General features: G+C 34.1%; 1 protein-coding gene across 1 annotated transcript in view; it reads left to right on the forward strand.

The window, feature by feature from the left end:
• Window positions 1–21,251, forward strand: part of LOC144443871 (death-associated protein kinase 1-like) — a 109,988-nt gene that overhangs the window by 42,359 nt on the left and 46,378 nt on the right. Inside the window, exons 4-10 of the mRNA XM_078133459.1 lie at window positions 8,485–8,608; window positions 9,499–9,547; window positions 10,709–10,735; window positions 11,564–11,716; window positions 12,070–12,115; window positions 12,849–12,938; window positions 13,714–13,803. Of these exons, the coding sequence (XP_077989585.1) occupies window positions 8,485–8,608; window positions 9,499–9,547; window positions 10,709–10,735; window positions 11,564–11,716; window positions 12,070–12,115; window positions 12,849–12,938; window positions 13,714–13,803 (579 nt within the window). The remainder of the gene's footprint in view (window positions 1–8,484; window positions 8,609–9,498; window positions 9,548–10,708; window positions 10,736–11,563; window positions 11,717–12,069; window positions 12,116–12,848; window positions 12,939–13,713; window positions 13,804–21,251) is intronic.

Here is a 21,251-nt window from a genome sequence, read left to right on the forward strand (position 1 = left end):
CTCCTCCTTCTATACATTTGTACTTGAGCATATGCTGCCATATTAGATACACTGTTGAGCACATTGGTTACAAGAAGTGTCATTTGAACCCAGTGTTTGAAATTATGAAAATTTCTGACTTTGAGACTTTTGGTCACTGAACGTGGACTATTGTAGTCCAAGAGATGTCAAATGATAAAATAGTTGATTGATTGCTAATGTTTGACTGCTGGCCTGATCCACTTCTGGGGCAGTTCAAGTTTGGTACATGGCTCTTTGCAGGACAGAGAAGGAAAGGGACAGTATCAAATCTTGACTTACTCTGTCTGCAAGCAAGCAAGGACTGCAGTGCCATTGGCATTGTGTTGAAGTGTATTGAGAGTAGCTTTTAATCATGTAAATGGCTGAACATTACTGGAGATAAGAATTGATGTAAATGGATGAACGATACTGCAGACAAGATCAATTCTAATATAAAGGTCATACCAAAAAATGAACTAGTCTTTTGCTTTTTAATTGGTGCTTTAAATTTTTTCATTAAGTGACAACAGTTTATTGAAGGCCATGTAATTGTTTTTTCTCTCTAGAGTCTCATTTATGAGGTCTTAAAGTTATGTGTGTGACAAACAAAGTCATAAAATTCTATTACTTTGTGATTTATACAGTTCATGATATATGTCAAACAAATACCATCTTGTCATGTTAATTGATAAATATGCAGCTAAGAGTAATGGGGTTATGTACTAGCACTAGGGTATAACTTGTTGTGAAGTAAAAAATTGTAAAAATGCCTCCACTATGGTTCCAGAACTTTTAAATTCCAGACTACAACTCAAATGATATACATGTACTGACAAGTATGTATCATGTCCAAACTGATTAAAATCCAATGTAATGTACATGCTGCCATTTCTTTTTGGCTGTTGCGTTTACTGTCGTATGTTCTTGAGCGAGCACTCATTCGTTCCATACATCTAACACAATACCATAGGTTTTCCCGAGACCTACGAGAGCGCTGAGTGAATTCATTCACGAGTGCTCACAAAAGAACAAACAACAGTAAATGTAACAGCCAAAAAGAAATGGCAACATGTACACTACATCGGATTTTAATCAAATTCAGTGGTATCATGCCATGTTACAAGGCATTTATGATTTGTGTAAGTACACCCTTAGGGGTGAGGGGGTGTCATGATAATCAAATGTCACAATGTGAAGATAATGAATATGGGGATAGATTTTGGGTGGTGGAGGTGGTGGTGGTGGTGGGGTGGGGGGGGTGGGGTGGGGGGGTGGGGGATGTTCCATGCCCCATTTGTATAATTATAAACTACACTGATATTTCTTGAGATGATCAATATTGGTATAAAAGCAGCAAAAATATTAGGTCTACACACTACAAGTACAGTGTGGCAAAAAACAAACGCTAAAATTTATTGTCATATTGATAATTATATGCTAACACAGGTTCTGTCCTTGCAATTATTGTTCAGTACAGATTTGTTTATCTGGGGTTGCAGTCATACTGCCAGTTTCTAGAGACTAGTCTTCGGATGCCAAATAGAAACTATGAAGAAAAACATATCATTTGATGACTACAACTTACAATTTACATCTACATATGCAAATTTGGTTGCACAAAATAGAGCGAAGTTTGCATCAGGTATCAGATACATGTTGAGAAATAGCTTACATGGACCTCGAGTATAGACTACCTCATTCATATTTCTCCATCATCTAACACTTTATTCCCGACTGTGACTGTATGAGCACTTTAGGTCAAGAGCTCTCAATTTTACTGACATTTTGATTTCGCTGAAGTGTCTCCCCTACTCTATAATGGCTTCATCCAATAGAACATTCTGGATTGTCTGGGCCTTTCATTTGGAAAGAATATTATCATGTCTGTACTGATAAGACTATGAAAGGTAGAATCTGTCTGTGGTGTATTAGGAAGTAGATATAAAGACGATCCAGCGCAGTTTATCTAGATTAAAGTTCATGATAGATCTAGTATTAAACGTACTACTTAGCAATACTTGACTTACAGACACCTTCACAACAAAATGGGCAGGTCAAGTATCGTTTTACTGTGGCCAGAACACATTCCAAGTGTATCAAGGTGAAATAGCTAGGCATACCAATAGTAATTGCACCATTAGCTTTAGATGGGGACTTCCTTGCATTGTTCTGATATGGGTTTAATAGTTATTGATGTATTGCTACGGTGGACAGTATGTTCTCGTCACCGCCCAGTATTCAATTTCACCTCAACTACAATGTAAACCTATTCAGTCAGAAAATTTCACCTGTGTGTGATTTACTACATGTACATGTTGTCTATTTTTGGGAGGCCATGGCTTGAACATAGTCACTCAGATAAATGCCAAAGGCGGTAGAAGTTATGTAGGTCATAGAATGTGATTTGAAATATTTGGTCACATCTTGCATCACATATTACGAACCATTGGATTTGAATCACCTTTGGGCTATGTTTGATAGTTGACAGATCACTTTAAAATTTCAGAAAGAAAAAACACAACCACCTGTCGGATTTTAGTGTAAAGGCTATGAATTGAGACATCCTTCACCACAATCTATCGGCTTTGAATCTGAAAGTGTATAGTGAAGGATTAGATGTAAGGATATATTCACATCCAAAGTTACATGCACACATAGCGTCTAGACTAGTAACCAGTTATTAATTTGCCGCCTAGCAGTAAAGCCAGCAAACAGACAGTTTGACAAAGTCTGTCGACCTGAACAGGCGAAATGTTATTCGTAAGTAATAAGAACCTTTGTGGTACAAAAACATATTATTATTATATAATATTTATTTAATTATTAACCAGTCATTATATTTTTAAGTCAATGCTATTTATCCCAAGGAAGCTATTTCAAGTTGCACATTAAAAAAAATTGAAATTAGAAAAAAAGGCTATTGTATAGAACTAACATTTCATTCCATCATCACTTTGATTCTTTTAAAACTGGCAGCAAGTGTGTAATTTTGAAATAAAGAATGATAAATGAAGTCAGGGGAAGAGACATACAGTATCAGATGATACTTCCATGTGGTAATCCATATCATATGTAATGACATACCACTGCTGAAACCATCAATTTTGTGTGCGCTGGTCTACAGACTTCCTCTGTGTCATTTGATACATTACTAAGCTGAGAGCAGAGACTGAAATGTACAAGTAGGCTACTTGTAGATTTCATTGACATGAAAGGAATCAATGCAATCTGACATCACAGACACCTTTATAGTAGACTGTGTCTTGAAGTTGTAGCTGACTGTCATTGAAGATGAAACCCATGACCCTAATAATATCATTTAAGTGTTTCTACATGTACTATAATACTCTTTGAGAACATGTGAGACCTTCAAACTGAGTACTGCATTGTATCAGGTTCTTGCATATATTATGTATATAGTCAGTGAGATTACAATTTATAGTGAATTTTCATTCAGTATAGGGAGTCGTTAGTGTGTTAGTTTGCAATACTAATATACATATACCTAGGGAAAGCTAACATGTATTAGCGAACACTATGTAATGAGATTCCAAGATTTACCCTGACCTTACAAGGTTGTACAGTGATGCATCATGGGTAGCTTGATCTTGAAGATGCTGTCACTAACCAGACAATTAGATCTGGGTCAAATTGAAGGACAACGCCTTGACATTCAATGTCAGCCTTCACTGTCAGTCATGCATGTTTCATTTTGCTGAGGTGTACATCAGTCACATGTACATCAGTCTAGTTCCTATATGGTGTCATTACGTTTTATACCTCCACTCACAGGTTTTAGTTAGAGACCACATTGGCATCCAGACTACATGTATATGCATGCATAATGTGTACTGTACCAGTTAGTGATATGCTGCAAGTATTGTTAAGAATATAATTATTTTGTTTTGTCATTTTAATTTCTACTTGTACGGTATATTCATTCAAGTAATAAATATTCAATATTTTAATTCTGGATATGCAAAATTTTTCACACCATAATATCCTGACCCCACTTTCCTGTCCCACAAATGTTGCCACATTCAGTGTTGGTAAATTGTAGCAGCATTAGACAACTGTTAATGTTGTTTCTAATATTAAACAAAGTTGATAATTCTATTGGCACATTGTCAAATATTTTTATAATCAGTCAGTTAAAATGTATGCACAGTGATATATTGACAGTACATTAACACTGGATGATGTCAGTTGATGTAATGCATACATGTATGATTTATGTGCCTGTCTTTATGACTTCAAATCTATAAAATATTTCACAAAGGATTAGCATGACTGGTGTAGACAATAACACACTTTTGTATGTGTCCTGAATAAAGTGACATACATTGTACATTGTATAGGAAATATGAACCCAAACTGAAAGTGACCAGCTGATTATTGACTACATTTTTAGACCTAACCCCAATGTTTGATTCCCATGGTCTTGGATTAGTAACTAGTATCATATGGGTGAAGCCAAAAGGCAGCATTTCTTTGTTCAAGACCAGCTTGTTTTATAATTCTCAGTTTCTGCTAGTGCCAGACAAACTGTTTTTTGTACCCAAATCCTAATCTGAAATGGTCTGGTAATGTTTAATAAATTGACATACAAATTTACTAAATGTATATGATGTATATCCAGGCTTCTTTATTCGGGTTATTCAAAACTGTGTTGATGACAATAGAAATTAACTAATGTGTATGTCACAATGTAGTTATGCTTTTGGGTATTACATGTAAGGATTGTAGACATATATAACTTATGCATATAAGATGCATTCTTTATTGTAAAGTAATGAAACACATATACTTATCTTCAGGGCTTTCAGGGCACATACAACAATGTAGTCAGCTAAAACACCTTGTTTACTTATACATTGTATCTAGACCAAATGTTTAAGGTTTGTTACTAAGGGTAATGGAAGTCAATGGAAAAGCCCAAACATTGTACCTGTATGACATTTGAAATGTACTTGTACATGTATGAGTCAACCATACGGTGTCATATACTGAGTACATGTGTTACTGTCAGTCACAATGTAGTGTACAGTTACACAGCAATGAAAGAAGGTCAGTAGATATGTGACATGATATGGCATTCCAAGACAAAGTTGTGAACTTTACAATTTAATATGTCTTGTATAGACTTTCTCACGTAGTGAAAGGAATCATTTATGATGATTTATTGTAGCCTTTTCATTTCATTGGTGTTTAGAACTTCAATAAGGGTCACCCATGGGTCACCTTACTTTTTCCTTCTGTTTCTCATTACCCGACGGACCCAAATTTTCAGCTCCGAAATCAAAATAAAAAAATATTTGTATTTTCGCTCACCCTTGATATTTTGTGGAACAGCACCCTCTCTGGCAATAATAAGTAAGTGTCTTGACTATAGACATCATCTACAGTCATGGCGGTGATGACGACATTTGTTCAGGAACAGAGCATTTCTTTCATGATGGTTTCCGAAGTTATTCAGAGGGGGGGGGGGGGGGACGACATGCCAATTGTGTAGAGAAGCAGGGAAAGCACTTGTTACCAGGAATCCAGTAAAAAGAAGATACAGAGGAGGAAAAGGGAGAGGCAGAGAAACATAAAGATGATTTTTTAAAAAGAAAAATCAACCATAATTGCCATGAAAAAGTAATGAGAAACATAACAAAAAAAAATATATTTTTTAAACATGGTCACCCTAGTAATACTAGTAATAGGTATAGTTATTTTGCTGTTACTAGTTCATTTGCATACTGTTTACATGAAATTTTGAGGAAAATTGTTTTTGAAAATTATGATGGGGATGGGGTTGCAGAGATATAACCATGCATACTGTAACAATACATGATGTACACAAATTTAGGTTCTATGTCTCAGCTCTGTGTATTTTACCAGCATACTGCCCTCAATCATATTCTGTAGAAACACTGTGCTTAATATGTTGCATTGTAGAAAGTTATGATGTAAGTTTTACAAATGCTGAAAATGTGTTATTCTTCACAACCATTATAATATAAAGAGAGTTACTGTAATAGCTAGTTATTTGATGGGATCATGGCAAACTGTAATGTAGACTCTCTCACCAGTCCTTTGGACCGTCGCTAAAAGGGCTGTTTTGTATGTACCGATATCTACAGCATAATTATTGTACTCACATACATGTATCCTTGTACAGCCCTTTTAGCAATGCTCCCAAGACTGATGAGAGAGTCTAACTGTACCCTATAAACGATGAACAAATTAATATTGTCTATATACATACATGTATTGTATGAATTATTGATCCAATCTGACATGTCTTTTGTTGAAAAGTTGACATGTTTTACAAGTTTTATCATGTATGGCTTTATGTTTTGGAGGTTGGGTACTGATTTAAGTGACACTGGAGATTGCAGAACATGTCATATTTGGTAGTGATGGATAACTTACTGGCAGTCCTTTCTCACGTGTGCAATATAAGTCTTTAATACAAGGAAGTGTAAATCAGCTGCTACATGCATAGATCTAATGACACTTGCATAAACAAATACAAATACTGTATATATGTGGTTTGAAATCCTGATGAGATGTCATATAGATATACATGTACTGGTGGTACATTTGTACCTTATCAGTGACTGTACTTTGATCTTTATACCTACATTTTTTTGTATATCTCTGTTTATAATAGTCTTTAGTAAAGCTCTTCCTATACTTACATATGTCATATTTGCATAAATGTACCCACTGACATTAAGCCATTCCAGACTGCAAACAGGAAATTGAGAATACAGCGCCCTCGCCCAAATTGGGGGTATTATCACGTCATAGTACTGTTTCTTATTAAAGAGCTTTATCTCTTCAAGTTGGTACATGTATTCTGTAGAAGTGTAAATCAGGGATGTTTTTCATATTGTTCAGACATCAAGGAAAGCAGCAGGGGTCTAAAATTGATTAACCAAGTAACATATACCATGTATACCCTCAAGGTACAGACAGGAAGTAGAGCACAACCTTGGCAAATTTTGGAAAGGCCTATTGTTGTGACTTGTACCATAAACCCAGTACAAGAGTGTACAGTTAATGCCTATGGTAGGAGCTTCTACAGGAGGTGTGTAATAAGATTGGATTGCTACAAGATACCAATCTCTGATATGTGTTTCATATTGGCATATGTAGTCTGAAGTATGTTAGAAAAAAGACACAAATTTCAGCCAAAATGTCTGATTATTGATGTAAATACAGAAACTTGCAATTACAAAGACATTGGTAAATTAGGGCAATAAATCAAAATAAAAGTGTTAATTTATCCAAAATACTGAATATCATAACAAAAATTGATATATTTGACCAAAACTGTATAAATCATGACATATTGGTAAATTTCTCGCCATTCTATAAAATTCATATATAAACTACTGTAGTATGAAGTATAGATCCTCATCAAAGTGTATATTCTAAATATAACATTACATAGTTGACAGATTCATGGGTGGCAATGTGTAATGACTGCTACCACCATGGCTATCAACTACATTGGACCAATTACGTGTACATAGACATACTTCTAACATGATTAATTACTCACCCTGGGGTCCATATTTCTTTTCTGGAATAAATTCCAATTACCAGAGAGGTGTTGATGTATGACAAGGAATGCCATTTTCCATATTTCATCATTATGTACATGTACAACAATATGAAATTTGAAAAGAAATTTTTTTAAAATGAGTATGTAAAGGCCTCCATCTACAATTATTGTATTTAAGAGCAAAACAACAACAACAACAACAACAACAACAACAACAATCGATAACTAACTACTTGTATTTTTTGAACAGACAACCTTGTATGACCCATTCAGGTAGATCAAATTAAATTTGGTTGCTTATGGCTTATGTTACAAGTGGTACCAGACTGTGAACACGGAAGTCTTGCCAAATATACAACTAGATAAATTATTGATCTGTTACTTGTGTTAGGACTTTGTATAGCTGCCAAAGATCCTGATAAACCAATGACACATTTATTTTTTAGAATCTTGCTACAACTTACATTACAAGTCATGTGTCATTTCTTCATTGCTCCCATTTTGTTTTGTCTCAAAGCTAAATTTAGAAACTGATAAATTCATGACTAATGATGATCAGATTGCTAAATGGGTTAAAATGCCGCACACATCAGTGACTTAGTCAGTTCAAATTACTTGAGTGAAATCCAAGATGATTTCATACTTTCTGAGTAACTTGAACTTTCACAAGTGATATGTACAACGTTATTCAAGTTCAAAATATTTGTTTCCCAGTGAGTATCAACAACACCATGTATGAATATGATACATACAGTCATGTACATGTAGGTACAATATTGTGGAATCATGAAGGGCGCCACCAGTGTTTAGTTTGAAAATTATATCATCCTTTGTTTAATTGCAGTGAAGTACAATCAGATGCCATGAATGTACCTTTCTTAATTTGTTACTTAATGAATCTTGTTTATTTCGTTTTACTACAGCCTGAAAATGTTATGCTTCTGAACAAGAATAGTCAACACATAAAACTGATTGATTTTGGACTGTCACAAAAATTGATACCAGGCAGTGAGATCAAAGACATGATTGGAACTCCAGAATTTGTTGGTGAGAATATATCGTTTGTTTGCTTACATGGCTCATGATTTATTAAACCTAATGGTATTGAAAGTGTTGCCATGAGACTCAAGAACTTTTGCATCAGCCATGCAACATGAAAATACTCCTGTCCCATGTCATAAATGAAAAGAACTTAAACCGCTTTGATTGTCATATACCTTATCAAGCTGTATTAGCGCCCTCACTCAGGCAATGGGACAATGCTGTTGTTGTAGTAGTAATAGTAGTAGTTTATTTTAGTGACTGACATGCAGATTTAAAATAAATTACAATAAAAATATGAAAGATATACATCTGCCAAACCCCTTCGAACTTATAAGTCACTTTTTTTTTTTCAAAACAAACTAAACAAACAGAACATCCATACACCTACATACAATATGTAAACATAGAAGAAAAACATAAAGAACATACCGGTGTATATATGGCAATATTTATTGAAACAAAAATTTTTTCCTTTTCGCAAAAGCATTATACACATATATGTAACAAAGTTTGTTTTTGAGAAGATTTTTTTTTGTCAGATATAACATGTATACATTATGGGGTTTATGATATGGATAACTGTGTATTTGTGTTGGGGCTTGGAGTGGGTTGGATTATATGATATGGTGAGTTCTGCAGGAAAAGGAAGATGTTACAAAAAGTGTACTTCCATTCTAGCATTTAAAAACAGTTCGTCAGCAGAGTGTCTTGATGCTAGTAAAAAGTGTAAAGTAGAAAGTTATTTGCAGGTACTGTACCTAGCAACTGTTCAGACCAAGAAAATGAGGCTTTCCTGGTGTTCAAATGTAACATAGAGGCTTTCCTGGCATTCACTTTGATCTAAACCATTACTTCAATGAAACATATTTGATATAGATAAATCTCTTTTCCAGCACCTGAGGTTATCAACTATGAAACACTTGGTTTGTATACAGACATGTGGTAAGGGACATCTTTAATTTACAGTAGTCAAATGTTGTGTCTTTGCATATGTTTTCTTTATTTTACACTCATCTACCTGAGTTGTATTTTGGATTTCAAGTCACTGGAGAAAATTGTAAATACACATGGATACAGTAGAATACAGAACCTATGTATACACATGTATATAGTGGTGTATACTGTACAGTAGAATACAGAACCTATGTATACACAAGTGTAGTGGTGTGTACAGTGGAATATAAAACTTATGTATACACATGTATATAGTGGTGTATACTGTACAGTAGAATACAGAACCTATGTATACACAAGTGTAGTGGTGTGTACAGTGGAATATAGAACTTATGTATACACATGTATATAGTGGTGTATACTGTACAGTGGAATACAGAACCTATGTATACACATGTATATACATTGTAGTGGTGTGTATAGTACTTCTCTACTGTCTATGATAGAAGAACCTGTGTATACACAAGTGTATATAGTGGTGCATACTACTGTATAGTAGAATACATTGTAGTGGTGTGCATGGTACTTCTCCACTCTCTACGATAGTACCCATGTAAACACAAGTGTATAGTAGTGTGTACAGTAGAATACTATGACAGAACTCCATGATGTGTGGCACACTTGGGGTATCTGCATGCTTGCTAGTTGTGTGTTCTACAGCCATTCTTTCATGAGCATAATGAATGCAAGTGCAGCAGAAATCATACCATGCATGAATGGTAATTACCCCAAAGTATCCTGACTGTCACTCCTGTCTTGGGGTTCTGTTATTATTATGTTTATACAAAACAGCAATTTCTTCAAAATTAATCTATATTCATGTGATTTAACTAATATGAAACAGTCTTACATACAGGTATGCAATATTGCTCTGCAGTGTAAAAACCACTAGTGATATGCACAGCACACAGATGCAAGTAATCACTTGTACATATGTAATGATGACTTTCTACAATCATGGCTTCCCATACATTCTAACTGACAGTGCTTACTGAACTGAACAGTTGAGATATTTTGATAAAACTTTTGCATACTGTCTAGTGATTTAGTTTGTGATTATATTCTCTTGAAATATTTTGTACTGATCAGATGAATATAGAATATCAAAGTTTTAATCTTTAATTTACCAACTGTTTTGTTATCTTTCAGGGCTGTTGGCGTTATCACGTATATTCTGTAAGTTAAGAGAACGTTAGTTATTTGAATTCCCTATCTGTTTCCTATCTATTCATTAATTTTGCATGTTGTGTATAATTGCATTCTGGTTGTTTGGAATTTGTTATGGGCAGAAAGCTGTACGAAAACTAAACTCAGTTGAATTATGGTGTTACTAGCTGTGACTATATTATAGTTGTGAATGTAAAATGGAGTTTTAACTCAGTTGAGTTACAGCCAAGATTTCTTGCACTACAAGTCATATAAGACTAAAGTAATGCCAGGTCAACTCTGTACTATCACGAGGCTTACACGTATACATGTAACACCTCTGTTAGATAAAAGGACCAAGAAAGGCGTAAAAAAATAATTGTTTGGTTCCGGTTACCCAACCCCCTACACTTCTTTAATGTATTTGAGAAAAAAAGTTATAAAATCGCGAAAATTGTGAAGTCTCGCAAGAAATAGTTGATCAATGCGGAAACTGACATCAACTTGAAAAGACAACATAAAACTGTTCTTACAATCTGTAATGGCTGTACATCTGATGAAAAGAAACCAATAACACAGAGACCATTTGGAAAAAATCGAAAACATAACTACCTGAACTAGACACCCACATATGAAAAAAATATATAAAATAAAATAAAATAAAAATCTACTTACCTCACCTATTCTAAAACTGAGCGTAATCGGAACCACACAATTTGTTTATTAGGCCTAATCACATTTCAAAGTTAAACACAATGAGGTAACTGATTATTCTTGACAGTTTCATATTCCATACTTCTTGAAATATACCCTTTCTTTCATGACATGTATATATACTTTGACAATTTTCATCTACAGTGTTAGTGGTGCTTCCCCTTTCCTTGGTGATGACCAGCAGGAAACCTATGAAAACATTGCTGCTGTAGACTATGACTTTGACGACCAATTTTTTGCCAAAACTAGTACCCTAGCAAAGGATTTCATTGAGAAGCTTTTCGTCAAAGATCCCAGGTAACCTAAATTTACATTGTAGTAATTTGGAACATTTTGGGATTTGGGTAAAATAATGTTTAACTCGTCCATTCATTCAGTATAATTAGATTTGATATGTCTCCAGTTCAGTTGCAATTCATATATGTACAAGGAACATTACGTGTGATTAGAGAATGAATTACTCCAACTTTGTCTTGAAGAGTCAACGAAATGTGAGTCAGGCAATGAGAATGAGTGCCCTCTTGAGGTGAATAATGAAAAGAGATAACTTTCGTTTTTAATGAGACTTTGAAAATCTAATAACCTATCACTGATCCTAGTACACATTTTTCATGTCATTTGGTGTTTATGTGATATTTATTTTATTTCAGGAAAAGGGCAACTGTTACTGAATGCTTGAACCATCCATGGATTGAGGTGAATATGATAAAAAAACACAAAGAGAAGTTTCCTTTCCTTACCCATTCATTTATACACTTAGACATAATAGAAAGTGAGCGCATAGACTGTGGACTTCTTTACCATTGGACATATATGTATGACATTCATCAAATCCGAACACTACCAAAAACAAACTTACGACACATGCTCAAAAAAGCATTTTGTATGGATTGACCCTTATTGACACCTTTGAAGAATACTTTGGTTCTGAAGTCTTGCACGTCATTAATTATTTTTGATTGACTGATCAATCTTGAAATTACCAAGGAGATAATAGTGATAGCTTTATTGTTTGAGTATTATTACAAAATGTGAAATGTCAGGCATTTTAGTGAAACACATGTCACCCACGTAAGTCGAAACTTGAAACACAATTATCGTACCATATCAAATTCAAGTAATTGAGCTTAATAACCTTGAGGTAATCAATAGTCGAACGGTTGCAAAATACTTCAATCAAACATCGTAGGATAAGTGTGCACAAGATTAGACTTAATGATCCGTCATTGTGCCCACATACTAAAAGACTCCTAAACTCCAAATCAAGTGGACATAGCTAGTGGTTACATTGCAGAAAACAACATCGAATCTATCAGTCTTGTACAAGATGATGATTATCAAGAAAAAAAGTTCATCTAAGAAATGATCTGTATAAGAATGACTTTATTATGCACAAGATGTAAATAACTGCTGTTGTATTGTTTTCTAGCCTGCCAATGAGAGACATAAAGTAAGCAGGAAGGTGTCCATGGTGAATCTTCAGGGTCTTAGGAGTTTTAATGCAAGGAAGAAGTGGAAGGTATGGAGTACAAGCTTTTGTATTTCTTTCTTTTTCTGTTTACTCAACTTTTTTTGCCAAGGTTGCCAAACTCCAGTAAGGAAGAGAGCAAAAAAATGAGATGAACAGATATAGCTTCCAACTTATTGTATCATAATTTTATTGGGTAGGGAAAGGGACCCCCAGTAAGGGACTGGGAGTGACAGCGAACTGGAAGCTCAGGTACCTTTACTCACTTATTATCCAGTGTTCTCCATGAGGTGCACCACCCCTCTGTTTTCATGGGCAACCCCTTTATTTGTGTTGGCCACCCCTCATTTTGGGAGGTCTCCCCTTTATTTGTGTTAGCCATGCCACAGTTTTTGTCATGATGAATTATGAAAAGTTTGAAATGGTTGAACTGAAATAATTTCTTTGTACTTTCATGTTTTTTTTTCATTTGCTGAATGAATCATTGCCAAAAATAGGAATTTAATTGATTCTTTCTACAGGAAATCAAAATTTTCTTCATATTTAGGTTGGAGACAAATGAGGTATTGTGTGTGTGTGGGAGGGAGGGGAATGTTCAAAGGGTGCAGGCAGATGGGATAGCGTGTGTGTGAATGGGAGGAAGGGGTGCTCAAGTCATTTTTTGGGTTGCATATCATTTCTAGAAAGTTGACAGTTCCTGCTATGGATGGAAATATGTCAGTATAAACAGCTCTGAATTTGAGATGTCCTATTCTATGTTTTGAGAATTTGAAGCATCTTGAAGTACTTACCTATATATTCTATCAATACCTATACCCCCCTCTAGCAATCATTAAAAGTGGTATCACTATGCAACCGTTTATCACGGAACGTACGTATGAGGAACAGCATCAATGGCAGCACTACTGATGTAGGGGTGAGTAGAACTAAAATTCTCATGACTTCCTTTTCATTTCTTCCTACTTAGATCTTACCCTGTCATTTCTTGGTAATACGGTAATTTTTTTTTTTACAGAAACTTTTCTTCTAAATTCATAAACATCTTTGTCAATGTAGATATGTATATAATTCCTGAAAAGTAAGTTTTAAGAAATGAAAAAAAAAAGTTAACAAACTGGCATATGTAGTCCTGATAGCTGTTTTCTATCCCAAAATGTACAGCAGTGAGTGTGCAACACGCAAATTAGCATAATAATGCACAAAGTCCTAATTTTCCCTATTTGCATAACAATACATATGCAAACCCAACATGCTGTGTGTTCAGGAATGGGTATATGGGAAAATATCAGTTTGTGTGATAGTTTATATGATATCTTCCTATCTATTTTATATTTTCATTTTTATTTATTTTATTCAATTTGTGTAAGTTACACACAAACATAGACCACTAATTTAAAGAAGACATTTTCATCACAGCAAATAGTTTTGAAATGAGGTCACAGTCAAATATATTTTGCATTTTGACACTATGAAATTTTTGTTCGATAAACTCTCAGCAAATTTAAACCAATGCTGGTGTCTAAAAGCAAAATATGGTGGGTATTGGATACATTTAGCTGCCGTCAGTAATTTGTAGTGCTGACACTTTCACTGCAGATGTAACTATGGATATGTTTCAAAACATATCAATCCAAACTGCATGTCTACATATGATTTGCTCAGATTAAAGTTTTATTGTCAATGTGACAGGAATTTATTACTTCACAATGTGCTTGAAGCTGAAGTGGTTCTGACTATAAATACGTCTGACTATGATAAAGAACACAATTATATACTATCAAACTGGCAAATGAACGTATATAGTAATGGTTATGCTTTTCACAGAATTGTACATGTTGATATGAATGTAAAAGTGTGCCTCATACATTGCTGTACATTTGAGTACAGTATTAAAACAAGTGATTTGTCACCGGAGAGTAATTCTGTACAAGGCTAAGTAATAAAACAACCCCTTCCTAGGTACCCTCGTAGCCTTCATTGAAACAGAGAATGTCTTGTTTATGAAAAAGAACAGAGTGTTTGACACTGTGTAGGATATTATGGAGTATTGTTTCCAGTATAATGTAAGACAATATTTTAGATTATGGTATACTGGAAACAATATTCATTTTACATTCAGGCTGTAAGACTCCATTGTATTTTAATGTATAATACGGTGTTAGCCTTGCTAGGGTTGTGACCCCATACTGCATCACCAGACCCTATTTTAGAATGAGTTTGAAAAAGAATTGATACACATTTTAGACCATATAGTTTTGGGGCTGAAAGGAATTGAATACAATACGCCAAAGGGCAGCATGTCTGCATGCAGTCATAGTAGGAATGTCCCTCCCTGAAAGTTGTGGCCCAGTGGGTGCACTTTAAGAAATCATATCCATGCCATATAACTTTAGAGTGATATGATCAGAATTGTTATAAAATTTTATGTTAATGACAATTTAATATTTAATATTGAGAATGATACAATGTGACAGATGAAGTAACCGAAAATTAGTTCGAATGACACTTAAAAGGTAGACAAAAATATCAAGAATTTTGTATGCAACCACGAGATTCAATATGAACACTTTATTTTGTCAATTTCCTTCTTTTTAGTAGAAATAAAGAAAAAACCTTTTAATATGTGATCAGAAGAGATGCAATCACTTTATCAGGATATTCCTTTTTATTTCTCAGAACCTCAAAGGAAATTAAAGTACAGTATAATGACATGTAACAAATAGCATGAATGTGATACTGTCGGGGAACAAATGTAGCACATGTAGGGAATTTCTGGGAAAAACTATTGGAAACCGTAGGATATTCAGTGTAATTGATTTCCGAATGAAATTCTGTTTTAATACTTTTCTCTTGGAAAATGGGAGATTATTAGACTAGCTTGTATGTGTGTTGTTATCCAACGTATGTCAGTTACATGTCAAGTACCTGATATTGCAGTAGAGAGTGAACTGAGTGACACTGGCATTTGGATACTCAGATTTCATGTCACATTCAAAATAAACATCCAAAACATGGCTCCACTGAACTGTGAGTCACTTTGACATATAGATTTGTGACATTTATGAACTCTGACACAGAATTGACCTTTCATCTCTCACACCTTGACACACGACCTTATGAACTCTGACACAGGATTGACCTTTGTGATACCTTGACAAATAACCTTTAGGAACTCTGACACTTTGTTGACTTTTGTGTGACACATGACCTTTATTAACTCTGACACAGGATTGACTTTTGTCTCTGACACCTTGACATGTGACCTTATGAACTCTGACACAGATTGACGTTTATGAACTCTGACACATTACATTTGTAAAATGAAAGTTTTTCACAGATGACAATATACCATGTATTTGATGTTAGTTATTTGTTAGTTGGATTAAAATAATAGCAAATATGTAATAAAGAATCAAAGATTACTAAAAAACCTTTTATGATTTGATAAATTTGACTTTGTGAATTGTAAACTTTCAAGTGAACATTCACTCATTCTATTTTAAATGTATAAAAAAATTAATAATATTAGATTGATAATATTAGTTATAATAATATCAATTTTAATAAGTTAATGTAATGATATCAATTAAAAACATTACTGTACTGTCAAAAGAGTCACTATTGTACAATTGGATAGACTACAGGTAGCTTTGTGTGTGACATCTTACATTTTACCAGCCATCATAATTTCTGATGTTAAAACAAGTAGACATTTGATAAGTGTCACCTTTCAAGAGTTTCTTTCCTGTGCATTATGTAATGTGTTTCATTAGTTGTTTATTATGTTGGTGTGTGTAACTTTTGTATATATGTGCAATATTGTGTTGTTGTTTTTTCACGTTAAGACTTGGGTGTCACCTGCTAATGCATGTATTTGTGTTTCTTCTGATTTCACCCTCACTTGAATGCACTTGCAGCTTGCCGCTATTTCAACACCTGTAATAGATAATTATGTACATGTTAGATGTGTGTGTGTGTGTGTGTGTATCATAGTCTGCACAAACACTTGTACAAGTAGCCTGCATGATCACTCACACCCCCATCCCACCCCATCAACCAGGCTTAACTCCCTCCCCTCATTCTAAATTCCCCTCCCCTTCACTTGGCGTGAATCCATAACATGCCTACGTAAGAAACCACTCAATCTAGACTAGTGTTTGTTCTGTCAAGAACTTCCACAAGAGGTAATTGTTGTCCTTTTTGTGTTCTCTTTTTTTTGTTTCTATCTCGCATGCTGTTGTAGGATGTTGAAGATAAAGGCATGCCTAGTACAGTGGCCAGCAACTCCTAATAAATGCTTGATCTCAATGAACGCACTACTCAGTGTATATGCAAACGACTGCATCATGACTTCGGCTCTCTTCAACAACTTCACGTCTTGGTTGATTTTTAAAAATCCATCACATCTGGTGATCTTAGGTTGCTATGGATCTTTGCAGTATAGAATTTATGTTGTCGCCCAAGTCAACTTGTAACAGGGTTCTCCCTAGACTAACCGGCACTGGTTGGTACCACCCAACACATATAAAATGTAACCTCGACAAATTGCTTCCAATTGTGTATGCAAATTATACACTTATTCATAAACCACATCTGCCAAATTTTTTCATATTGAGTTACCTCATAAATATTAATGATCATGAATATTGTTACTGACCAGTGCTCCTGTAGGCCTTGGGAGAACCCTATTATTGTGTTATCTCTGTGACAAGTTTAATTATATGTTTGCACACACACACACTCACATACACATGTCTACTATCTAAGTAGATGTCATGGCTAATCAATCCATCAAGTAACATTCCTTCACCTTTGTATGACTAATTACTAAAAACTTGGAATGGTGACCGTTAGTGTAAAAGATTTCTGATAAAATTTTAACTTTTTAATCGCAATATATAAGAATTCATATTCATAGAATTAACCTTTATTAAATTATAGGTACAGGGAAACTTGTTAGAATTAAACTTTTAACATTTTTAATGAATAAATTACAGTAATTTTTTGTCTCGTTCTATATTTAATATAAAATTACTATAACAGAAGGTTGTCATCTTTAATACCATTCCCTCCATAAAAGGATAAAATTTAATAACAGCCAAACAAAGACCACCTTCATCCCGATATAACCATGTGAAATAAAACCACTCGGTGAAAATAAATGTTGGTCAGACTAGTCTTTAACAAAGTACTAAAATATGATTACCAGTTAAATCATAACCATAATTCATGAAATATGACATTATCACGTAATAACTTGTGAAAACCGACAGAGTAAACTTATGAAATTCATGTTTTAGTAATTATAACAAGCTGTCAATCAAACAGAAAACGATAACAAACATATGTACTATCTGTAAGCGCTAAGTCATATCTCTGCATACATTGTACAATGCAGTTTATTAAATGCCTTTGTCATGTTCAGTTTTGTTATCGCTTACAGCATCATGTATTTCAATATACTTGTAATTATTTTACATTTCTTGATAAAAATCACGCTGCCTCATTGTGCAGCTGTTACAGTGTGAAGATAGTATTGCCATGGTAACCACGGTTGGCATCATCAGTATGAATGCAGTAACCATGGTGATGCAATCGACATCTTAATCAGTGTGTTAAATTTAAAGTGATATGTAACTATAGGTGTCTGTGTTGATGTTATACTTTCAGTTTTATTAAGTCTGATTGTGTTGTACAGGCAACCTTTGCTTTGTACTGTTAGAAAACAAGCATGTGATTTTCTTTGAGTGTGATGTTAGATCTTCGAGCAGATAATCCACTGTCTTTGGTTTTATCATTTTATTTGTGTACTTTAAAAAACACAACTTATTTACACAACAGCTGGGAAGAATGAGACATTGTTTGGGGAAATTTAAAAGTGAGATTTTTACCTTGTCATGAACCTTGTCATGAACATGTATACTGAAGCAGTGTTTTGTAGTAATTTGGCAAGTAGCTATGATATCAACAGAAAATCAACCAAAAGTTGAATTTCCTCACACCTTTAAGACTGATATACTCCAGGCTTGGATCTTGTTGTAAACTCAGAAATCTTCATATATCTCCAAATTGTCTTGCAGCAGCCTTTAATAATCAAACAATGTAGAAACTGACTTAGACTTCTTCAAATATCATCTAAGTTCTAATCATAGTACTTTTATTTTCATATAAATAAACCATCATGCTACCCGGTAATGGAGAATTCATAACACACCTTGTGCAACTTGCATATTTCATTCATGTTGTCATGAATCACAAACAATTTTAAAATTCAGTGTTTAATTTAGGATGCATACGATTTGAAATATTTAATATTTATTTCATTCATGATACTGTGAATCATGTTTTGCATTCTCGAAAAGAGTATCTGTAAAAAATGTTTCCTATCCAGTATTAATTTGAGGTTGTATCATGGATATAATTTATATGCAGTATGTATACAATGTAGATTATGATTCATGTTAGTCATTTATTGAATTTGTATCATGGTAATATGTCGCGCCGTTAGCACCTGTAAAGAGTTACTCTATCATGTTTGTTGTCGAAATAAGTCCAACTGACGTAAACGTCCTTAGATTTAATTTGAACAAATGTCATAGAGTTTGTAAATGTAATACGATGCATGGTGATAACTTAATAAGTCTTGGCAACATGGTGTATACTTTTATGTGATGCACTACTCCCGTTGTGTCTCCAGCTTAGAAATTATTCGCATCTCAAAACCGTATACATATAAACAAGGGAGTACATTTCCTGTGATTGCTACAGGATAGATAAGTATATAAGCCGTAGTATCTAATTGCTCACTCTTATTTCGTGATCATTGTCTGCTGTCGTTTTTAAGCAGCTAGCAGATTATGTTGTATCACGTCAATTTCATGCTGTTGCCAAGATTTCAGATACAAATTGATCTACACTTTTTTGCTGCAAATAATGAGAATCAAATATGCAAACGATAACTATTTACTCATTTACCGCTTATTTATTGGAAAATGAATATGGATTTACTATTGAAAATCATATACATGACGTATACTTTGGTACTTTTTAACACATTTTTCACACAATTTTAGCAAGGTATATATATTTCCCTGCAATCATGATGTTAACCAATATTTTCACCTTGTGTGGCCATATGAAGCCATGTAATTCAATTCTATCAATTTACACATTTATTATTTACGTGTTCCAGTATCGGTTTTCTGATTATTTTGCTGCAGGTAAAAAAACAAATCACATTGTTCAAGCTTCTTAACTTACCCATGTGACTATCTATTATAAATGAACACAAATATACCTGTTCATATTCAGTCACCTAAATTCAAATCGTTCAGTGTTTTCTATCAGCGATATATTTGTGTAAATGCAGATGTTGCATTGACCATCATAGCCTCTCTAGCAGGGCGAATGGTTGGCCTGGCAAGCATTCCCTCCCCTCTAGTCTGCATACTCAGTGCTTCAAACTCAGTATTTTTGGCCACACCTCATTTGATATCTACAACCATTACTCTAAGGAAATATCAGCATAAAATTAGCATATCACAGGTTGACATTCTAAGTTATTTGTACAGTGTATACACATACTAGTACATGGTGTCATTCAGGTAAATTGACACAATCAGCATAACATAGAAATCATGTGATTTAGTCAACATAAATTAGGCATCATGTGACTTATTCAACCAATCAGCTTCTATGTATGGTATCCATGAAAAATACTAGAGTTTGAATTACTGAGCATACAGGCTGAGTGGAGCTAATGCTTGCCAGGTTGAAAACTCACCTTTAAAGTTTAACGTAGATGGTGACTCTCTCAAAATCTAATATATACATTTAGCTACTGTATGGGTGAGTTAATACTTTTGTTATTTGAAAACATTCCATTTTTTTTAGTCTAAAGCTAATAGGATCTCTCGGGTATATTTCATATTTTCTTTTAATTTTCAGTAGTTTTTAATTTCAAAGCATTCCATTTTTAGATATAAAATTTCTTAGGGTATTTTTTGATATTTTCTTTAATGTTTTAATACTCCCAGATATTTTCTAACGTGCTATATAAATTCAAGGATTGGTCTATAAAAGATTATACATTAGAAAGTGAAAATGCATTGTAAAGTAATCCCTTCAATGCCTATAATTAGGTGTTACAGCCAAGGTTATAAAAACACTTCACCATTGCAGTAAGTCTGTAAGAGTATGATAATGACATTGATACCACATGTCATTTCATCTTCTCTGTCACCACTTCATTTTACTAGAGTTATAAATTTGGTTCTTTGTGAATTGGTGGTTGATACTGTGACACGACATTTAACATTTAACATTTATTTCATTTCTAAAGCGCTTCCTCTATTTAAAAGAAAA

This window comes from Glandiceps talaboti, chromosome 12 (genome assembly GCF_964340395.1).
Source record: "Glandiceps talaboti chromosome 12, keGlaTala1.1, whole genome shotgun sequence".
In the NCBI taxonomy this organism is placed as follows: Eukaryota; Metazoa; Hemichordata; class Enteropneusta; family Spengelidae; genus Glandiceps; species Glandiceps talaboti.